At 31.6% G+C, this 10,084-nt stretch overlaps 1 protein-coding gene and 2 non-coding genes across 3 annotated transcripts; 1 reads left to right on the forward strand and 2 right to left on the reverse strand.

Moving 5' to 3' along the window:
• The first annotated feature begins 580 nt into the window (after window positions 1-580).
• mRpL52 (mitochondrial ribosomal protein L52) lies at window positions 581-2,201 on the forward strand. The gene is made up of 3 exons (XM_089702015.1): window positions 581-740; window positions 1,442-1,590; window positions 1,967-2,201. The coding sequence occupies exons 1-3, from the start codon at window positions 701-703 to the stop codon at window positions 2,144-2,146; spliced, it is 369 nt and encodes a 122-aa protein (XP_089558141.1). The 5' UTR covers window positions 581-700; the 3' UTR covers window positions 2,147-2,201.
• A 1,747-nt stretch (window positions 2,202-3,948) lies between these two features.
• TRNAT-CGU (transfer RNA threonine (anticodon CGU)) lies at window positions 3,949-4,020 on the reverse strand. Its single transcript has one exon. It is a non-coding gene; the product is annotated as a tRNA-Thr (tRNA).
• Window positions 4,021-7,848: 3,828 nt separating this feature from the next.
• Window positions 7,849-7,920, reverse strand: TRNAQ-UUG (transfer RNA glutamine (anticodon UUG)). Its single transcript has one exon. It is a non-coding gene; the product is annotated as a tRNA-Gln (tRNA).
• Between the last annotated feature and the right edge of the window lie 2,164 nt (window positions 7,921-10,084).

Below are 10,084 nucleotides of genomic sequence, written 5' to 3' on the forward strand. Positions count from 1 at the left end.
TATATTATAGTCATATTTTTCTAATATATTTTTATGTAACGTGAGCTATATTAATGAAACGATGAACTAATAAAACTAAATAATTAAATGCTGCGGTTAAATGCAATTTTAAGAACACTTGAGACACGTTTTAAAATGAAAATTAATGAAGTTCAATTTAATTTAATTTATTATTTTTTCGTAAGCATACAGCCACAGCATACAGTTACAGTACACATAATATTATATTGATGAGCCAATTAAGATTACAAAACAAGGTACTTACAGCTAGATATTTCCAAATTCCAAATTGTCCAAATTGTCTTGTTTCATTGTCTACACCACAATTATTGTCTACAAATAGGGAAGTCCCGAAATGAAAATTTATTGATTGACTATGTTTCTAACAATATTTTGATAAGTTGTACTTACTTTATGAATAAATTTATTTGTAGTTTGTACTATATTCCTAATATATTATAATTATTTTCATTCATAAATTTAATTATTTCTATAAATATGCTTCTTCTTCATTTTGTCTATGGTGTGGCTTGATTGTGTGGATCTACCATTATAAAAAAAAAATGCCACAATATGTCAGTGTCAGATGTCATTGTCAAAAAAAAAATCGATTTCTAACCTAAAAATACAACAGTCAACAATTAATGATTCCAAAATTATACTTATGACCTAAGTCCTGGTATAATTGAAATAAGAAATTATGGCCTTATTACAAATACTGCGTAGCACCCAAATGAATGGTATGTATTGCACGCCTCATAAGCGAAGCGTTGAGGTGGGTACTACTGTCACTTCGCGCAAAACATCTGATTTTTCAAACTTAAAATGTCTTTATGTATCATACATTGCACTTGTAAGATAATACATACACACACATATTAAGAAAAAACACTATTTTTAACGTTCATGATATTTTTGATGTCATTTTTGTTATTTAAACTAGTTAAAAAACAGTTTAAAAAAGTTCTGTCTTGGACGTCCGTGTGTCTGTATGTGCGGATCCTTTTTCTTGTTAACACGATAGCGACCGAAATACTTTACTAATCGAGTCTTTTTTTTTCTCTTACGCTTGAGTATGCTCAGGAAAAGAACCCTTTCATTTTTCAGGGTCTGATTCGATGTGGTTTAATTGTTATTAAATAAACAAAAATAATAATTAATAAATATTTATTAAAAAAAAATTATGAGGCGTGCACTTTTGGATTTTCCAAATTATTTTTTTTTATAAAATACACATAAGTATTCTGAATGCTAAAATTTACAATTTGCATATTTTATTTGTAGAAATTGAAAACTTAATAAATTGCCTTTGACATCATTATAAGTTGCCCCTTTTGGCATTTTTCTCTTAGTTTAAATCAAGAAGCAATCATTAATATTGTACCTTTCAATGAAACTTCTATATATAACAGTCACTTATAAAAGTATATACCAATTCCAGTGGTTTCACGTTCCCTGTGCTGCTCAGCGGCTCTGCAATCAAAACAGTGGCGTATATCGCAAGGGCTCTCAGCGAATCGAACAGCCGAAGGTATTCTAACCGATGGACCAGATTACACATTCTTGGACGGAAGACCTACACCTTTACTGGTATGTAAACTGTACAATCAACAACTAGAAAATGTTATTCTGTTATCAAATCAAGTATGTATAAAGCTTAATTAGTAAAAGAGGTAGATGTTTCACCTCACTAAAAAGTACAACTCTCTAGCCTCATAACTATCTTTAGAAGAGAATATAATTAATTTTTTTCTAGTCCTTATAAACTTATAATTATTGTGTCCTTGCTATACTTACCAAAAATTTCAGTATCTTGTTATACAATACAGTCCAATTCAATAAATTATAATTAAAATAATTTATATTATACCTATTGTATATAATTAACATAAACACAAACATACTTGTTAATTAAATATTCTAAAAGTGAATTAAAATAAATAACTTATTAATTTTAATTTTTCAGCAAAAGCAAAAACTTAGAATGCTCAAACAACAAGACTATGCAACAAAAATTGTTCAACTCACATCTGAGTTAGATTTTGCCAAAACTAGATATCAAGATAACATTAGATCGGAACAAGAAGAAAGGGACAATATTATAAGAAACAGATTGAAACCAAAGGGCAAATTTTTGAAGAAATAATTAGTAGATTATTGTGTAGTTTAAGTAGTTTAATAAATGTCTTTAAAGTAATTTATGTGGTTGTTTTATTGGTGACATGATAAAATGTGGCAATGCTAATTTGTTTAAGATTTTACAATTTTAAAATCAAGTTGTATGTACCATTGGCCTGTTATTGATAAATGTGGTGTGTCAATTGCATGCATAGTTTATAAGTGCTGGTATTTAATTCTGTTGTAATGATTAAGTTTTGCAGTTGTTTTGATAGTATTTTTCCTGGAAAATTACCAATTTTCCATTTCCAGTTTTATTAATAAATTGTATAATGTATAAATTCTCATAATAATGAACAAATGAAAGGGAAAATAGGGTCAGATATCTAGAGATATATGAAGGAATTATCAAGGGTCAGAAGAAATTACCTATAAAGTGTTCAAAAGAGTTATGAGATGGCGCTGTCGTGGCTAATCTTACTCAAATTCTATATTTTCCATTTTCCGTTAATCTTTTTATTACATAATACTTATTACGTATTCGTATTTGTAATTATTTATTTAAAAATGTCATTTGAATAACACAATAATATGGTACAGTTTATATTCCATTTATTATTTCGATAATAGCGTAATTTATAGTAAGTAGTTCATGTCGATGGACGGTTTCATTCACCTCCTTAAGAGAAGTTCCCACTCTCTTTGTATTAATTAGTCATATTCTTAAAGTAAACGAAACATGAATGAAGTTTTACGATTTACGTAACCATGGCCGTAACATACTAAACTGGTAACTTTCGTGTTTTGAGTTTTATTGTATTAAGTATTAAGTATTTGTAATGCCGGTCACTACATTCGCACGAATAGGCAAACCCACAACATCTATGCCCACAAGATGTGTAGGACGACATTTCACATTTGCAAATTTTTTTTGCATGTAGTTAAATGAGTGGAGATATTCGTATCTACAATACAATGTTTGCACGCGAGTGAACAATTAAAGCATTATAAGGACCTACGAGGCTACGATTCCTTTCATTATTTTATCTTCTAAAAATCTAGAAATACGTTTATTTACAAAGAAATACGAAATACACCTCTCGTTCGATGTTCTTTCGATGTTGTTCGTGAAAATGTCTTAGAAGCTGCTGAAAGGTTTGGTTAATTTACCCTGAAAGAACAATAAACATCTTCAAATTGATTAATAATATTGCTAAATCGTAGAATCCTTGATGAAGGTATTAGTAGGTATATATAGTATAGTATAGTATAACGTAGTAACTATAACTGCGTACAAAAATAAGAGATTACCCATTACTAGTGAAAATACAACTGGAGTACTGTACTGTAGTCACGAAATTTGATTTTAATTCGTACCTTTGATGATCCTTTCACAGATCGCTCTGAAATGTCCTCAGTGGCTTGTAAATCATTTACCAGTCCATTAAAACGATGCCACTGAAATTGCTAGAAGCCTCACTTCAATTAACTATTACAGCTTGGTTATAGAAACTGAAGCTGTGCGTAGATTGATAAATTCAAAAGGTTGATTTAATTATGAAACGCAAATAAGATTATTAGGAATATGTCAATCTATATATTATTATCTTAATTTTATCCTTCAATTGTTTTACGAGATTGAGTAAATACATCTAGTAATTTATTATATGACGCCATGAATAAAATAATATGTAAGTATTTGTATGTCAACAATTATTTATCAAGTTATTGTTGCAGACTTTCGTATTTTTAAAGACACTATAGGTACTTAATATACAAACTACCTTTTTTCTTTTATACTACAAAAAGTATGAAAAACGTTACACGCAATGCCTCCTGTGAGGTTTGAACTCACGACCCCTGGTTTACGAGACCAGTGCTCTACCACTGAGCTAAAGAGGCTATGAATGGGGTCCCCAAATTACGTAAGACTGTATATGGGTTACATTTTTTGCTTTAAGAGCCATGTACATTAGGTGCTAATGTTTTAAAATTGATAAAAACAACGTCATGCAAAACAGTATCACGATTAGAAAAAACTTTTCTTGGTTATCGAATGTGTGGCGCTGAGTAAATATATGTATAGGAATTATAATTAGAAAAATTACATAATAAAATGCGTAATTTAACAAATATATTGAAACCTTACGAAATCTAGAATATTCTATTGAAGCAAAATTCTAATTCACCAATTTGCTAAGAGCACCTGATCTCGGAAATTCGTTTCAGTGGATATTCTCTGGATTCGAATTGGCCTTGATATTTCTACAGTTTAATATTGCTAAGAGAACTGATAGCAAATGAATTTGTAATGTACCTGCATCTATTATCGAATATTTTATCCTTTGCATCTCTTGTTTCGTTTGAGTCTTGTTTATGCAGCTAAGTAGTATCTGATAAAATTAAAGCATTGTCTTTTGTTATGCTATCGTTGTACATGTAGGTAATATAAAGTTTTTTTTAAATATATTGGATAACTACTGTGCTATGATGATGTTTGTGAATGATACTAAATCCTGTCAATGATAAGATATAGCATACTGCATATAAATACCTATATTATTATTATTTTCACATTGCAATGTGCATTTTGTTTGTAAAATAATGTTTTTCGGCGCAATACGTGCAGTGGAACGCAGTAATCATTAGCAGATGGTTGAATTTCGTATACAGGCAAGCCTAGAAATGTTTAACGAAAACTTTCAAAAGGGTAACTTCAAAATAACATTCCACACTGGTAATTTTTAATAACGATAGATATTTTGAACTCTATGTTCAACTACATACGGACCGTATGGAACTTATTTGCAGTGAACTTTACAACAATTTCAGAATGCAATTTTCCGTCGCGACATTCCTTTTGCAAGCCAACTTTGCGCAGTTTCTCGCTTCTAATTAATTTAATTTTATCCTTAACAAGTTCACTTCTGGTTCAATTTTGTTTCATATTCGTTTGAAATTTTTTAGTTGAAAATAACGATATGCAAAATTTTAATATTTAATTTCAACGTACACTGGTAGGTAGTTACGAGTTACTATCTTTATAAAATTACTAGCTGTTGCCCGCAGCTTCGCTTGCGTGGAAAAGATAAATTTTCATGGTATAAGTTTTCATCCCCTATTTTACCCCATTAGGGGATGAATTTTCTAAAATCCTTTCTTAGGGGACGCCTACGTTATGACATCTAGGTACCTGCATGCCAAATTTCAGCCCGATACGTCCAGTGGTTTGGGCTGTGCGTTGATAGATCACTATATCAATCACCTTTGAGTTTTATATATATAGATTAATATCTATTATCTATTATCCTGAAGTATCTGTCTTTATGCTTATGCTTAATAGTATTTATTTTGTAGATATAATTTTATCTTTGTATGGAAGGTACTGTAAAGCTTTTTGAGTTTTAAGTACATAATTGTTATCTATCTGGACTTATTATTGCTACTTCGTTCATTTTTAAATTTTACTTTACTTTAGTCTAACGACACAACTTCAAGCAAATTTAAAATATTACACGTTAAGTACTTTAATTATCTACGCACAGACTACGTCCTTTCCAGGCCATTTTCTTACGATGATTTTTCATAAACGCTTCAAAACATATCCTTATTCACTTAGAGTATATAATATACTACCTACTGTAATATATACTCTAAGCTTATTCATCACATCAATTTTAGACTTGCTAATCGAAGTCGCAAATTGCAATATATGCAATTGTCATACAAGAATGTTTAAGAACTCTTCAGTCGTGTAGAGGCCTTCAACCGACCCATATGTCAAGAACTAATACCCTTTGAACTGGTCACGTTTACAAGTGGTTCATCTTTTTAACCTTTTAACGATGTCAATTTTTAGTGTGTGCGTGGATTGGATATTGGAAATGTTTTACGCGATGAAGTTTAATATTTATCGTATTGATTAAAGTATAATCAGGTTTCTTTACTCTGTTTGAAAGTAGGTAATTTTATTCTCAACATAACATATATAGGTAGGTACCAAATATTTCCGTGAAGAAAATGTTAGAAATTTAAATCTAAACACAACAAAATATTCAAATTATTCTCTTCTTTACGCCTATACAACTAAACTGATTTAGATAAAATCTGTTTGAGACCTGAGAAAGGATATAGAATAGGTTTTATCCCGGAAATCCCACTGGAACGGGAACTATGCGGGTTTTGCTTTGACTACGTGGGCGAAGCCGCGGGCGAAGAGCTAGTTCATTATATGTTTGAATTCAAATCTCTTCTATACTTTTCAGAAAATAAAAAGCTTTATGCTCTGTATTTCTTAAAATAAATATTCCTCTTTCCTCAGTAGGGAAGCTACCCTTTGCTTTCTGATATTGCTGAGATTGCTTTGACCGTCTTCATTTTCTTTTTGCTAATCCAAACTTGCAATTCTAAACTGAAATATTAAACTTTCAGAACAACCCTCATTAAAATGAAATATATTTTTTCCTTGGGAATGATTTGTTCATATTTGCATATTTTAAACAAAATCAAAAGGACAATTACAGATTCAGTATGGGAGGTGGCGTCTTTTTATTTTTATCGCAGTCATGGACCAAACCTTCTTCTTCACATTACAAAATATGTATAAACCAATCATACCTACTCCCTGCGACATGATTACCTACATACATATTATTAACTTAATTTGAACAGAGTTACAAGCTTTAGAAGTACCGGGAATCAACGAACAAAAAACTAGCTAAATTCGCTATTTGTCATGTTCGAAGGCCCTGGGTAGAGCTACAACACTGCTTATATATTCATGTAAAACTAATCATGTAGGACGTAAGTACACACTTTATCGAATAAATCACTTGAACGCTAACGACTACTTCGCGTGATTTAATACGTGTCACTTGGGATTAATTATTCTAACTCGCAAATTGGTTATTTTGCGTAGGAAAATTTAACTTTATGATCTGTAGTTAAGGGTTATAAAACTCAGCCGCTCGTTTTCGCAATAATTAATTTAATAATCAAGCTTTCGTCGTTGTATCTTCGTTTCAGTTAAATTTTACAAAAAATAAACATTTTTCATTAAACTTGAACGAAAACAAAAGGGTATAAATAATCCGCACAAATTGAAAATACAAACGGAAGTCAACAATTTTTTACCACGGCTTTAATTAAACTGGTACACGTATCAGTTTTAAATCAAAAAAGGATTAACTCGATGCGAGTTACTCAAGCGATTCGTTGGTTCGAGGACCAATTAAAATGTGAGTTTATTTACGATGTTTTCGGTCGATCCTTGTCGATAATTAAAAGGTATGGCGTTTTGTATATGAACGGGTTGTAGGGGTGTCTTCGAGCTACATTTATATTTGGCGGGATTATCAATATTATCTACCCATCAAATATTATCAACCCATCATGCGATTAATGAGTGTTATACCTATGGTTATAATATTGGTTTAAATATTCTGATTTTTTTTTTTAATATCTCACTATCCCTATTCCCATAGATTTTCTTTTTACGCAACTGACGTCTACAATTTAAATCAACCAGACGCGTGAATTAATATACTTTTTAGTTTATTCCACAAAATATTAAATAGGCTGTAGATATACGTATAATATAATATATTATATTTAACTATTAACAAATGGTCAATATTAATCTAATGCTGGAATAAAAATCGCATAAAGCTGAAAATTAAGTTAATTAAATATCTTTTTTATATATTTTTAGTAAATACTGACTCAAAAATCAGGTTCCACCGAGATTTGAACTCGGATCGCTGGATTCAAAGTCCAGAGTGCTAACCATTACACCATGGAACCGATATTTCACTTGACGAAATATAGTTATTTTATTCAATTTATTTAAGACATTGTTTGAACAAGTGTTTAACGATGTAAGAATATTTTTGTTTATACATATTTATAAATTATATGCTTTCAATATATAAGCAAAGTTTGTGGCGCACACGCCATTTGACTGCTGGAAATCAGCGCTGTTGTTGAAATTACAGCAAATACTGGACACTACTGAAGGAGGATATTTCAGGTGAAAGGCAAGCTTATCTATTACATTTTGCCTTGCTAGTTTCATACGTCAATACTTTCACCTTTTTGGCATCATTATTTCTACCTGTTTAATTTTGAATTTGATATTTTTGGTTTTATGGTATTGAAATGTTTTATAAATAAAAATTTATACCTAAAGAATAGAAAAAAATCGATCATGAGGCGGGATTCAAACCTTCTTTCACACCAATCCGGGGCGGACGCCTGACGAGCCTCCCGTGATCCCCCTTTAATTTTTATTCGTTATTGTATTTTTGTTTTGGCACCAAATAAATAAATGAAACGATGAAGTGAAATATAAAGAAATATAAATGTATTTTAATAAAGTTTAAATTGAATATCTAGTTAAAGGTAAAGTAGTGTGCAAAGCAATAAGTTTGTTTCGTGCAACAGAGACAATAATAAATCGTAGAGCAAAGGAAGAGCTTGGAGTGGTTATTCTCTGTCTTTTAACCTTTTGTTGGTACAAGTTATGGACTTTTTGATATTATCTTGAACCTATATGCAGTGTTTTCGCTAATAGAAAAGTTATGAAAAAATTGGTTGTCTGTTAAGTTGGTTTACTGACGATAGTTGAACGTGACATTAACGTCCGATTGTGCTTCTTTGTCGCTCGTTCCGCGCTCTCGCTCGCACTTCAAGCCTTACATGGAACGCCTCAGATGAGTCAGAGCGAGGTAACGCCGCATGAGTCATGTTTTTTCGTGCGTGCAGCCGGCTTTATCGAATTATTAGGCGCGGGTCAAACACAAGCGGCGCGGGCGCGGGCGTGCCATAAGCGCACCTCTAATTTCAACGTTTTGTGGGCTACAGGCCATTGCGATAAGTGCATTAGAGCGCGGGTGACAGAGGCATGTCAGAAAAACAATAAAAATTAAAAACTTAACTAAAGTTAGGTACTTGTAACTCATACCATACCTCAATTTTACAGTTGAAATGACCTTTGGTGGTCTATGCCAGCGGAATTTAATCATAGAGCTGGCTTCACTTTGATTCTATGCGTTGACCCTTGATCTATCTAGAGTCCAGACTGAAGTACCGACAGCAAAACAAAAATTTAAATACACTTTATATAGTATATATAGTTATTCGATTTAATATCAATGCTATGTAATTTATGCAGCAAAGAATATAAATAAATGTAATTTTGAAATATTTTTTTTTGCTGACGGTACTCAGGATTAAGAGATTATTTCAAGTGCAAAGCTTTGATCAATCGAGTATCCGAATCTTTATGCTAAGCTCTCCTCATTATTCGGTTCTGATTCTCATTTCTGCATATTTATGTAGATGATTATTAAATTTTCAAGGAAATATACATTTTTATAAAGAAATCAATTTTATCAGGCGTAGGTAAAAGTGAAAATAACGAACTCATCTATATGTCTATACTAATATTATAAAGCTGAAGAGTTTGCTTGTTTGTTTGAACGCGCTAATCTCGGGTCCGATTTGAAAAATTCTTTCGGTGTTAGATAGCCCATTCATCGAGGAAGGCTATAGGCTATAACCAACACTGCGTGTAAAACCGCGGAGCACAGCTAGTATTTATATAAAGCTAAATTATACGCAACTAGCGACCCGCCCCGGCTTCGCACGGGTGCAATGGCGGCCGGCCGGTACCGCCCGCGCCGCAAACGCTACGTCCCGCAATTTTTAAATCTGTAATATCTTCGAAAATATTCCCTTAAATCATACGGTGTAAAGGGCCATATAGATCTATATTAAATGAACAATGTATTCAAGGTATTTAATTGGTTAAGGATTAATGCTGTATTGGTTAAAATCGCTTCGAAAATTAACCATTATTTGTCGTAAAAAATAAATGACAAAAAAAGTTATTGTGGGTTATCCATAAGAGATAGACATATACCATCGCGGACTTTTCTGTAGACCTTTTCAATGTGTACAATACTTA

Source organism: Colias philodice, chromosome 12 (assembly GCF_061535455.1).
Source record: "Colias philodice isolate Cphi_HAF_F1 chromosome 12, ilColPhil1 Martin Lab GWU primary, whole genome shotgun sequence".
Lineage (NCBI taxonomy): Eukaryota > Metazoa > Arthropoda > Insecta > Lepidoptera > Pieridae > Colias > Colias philodice.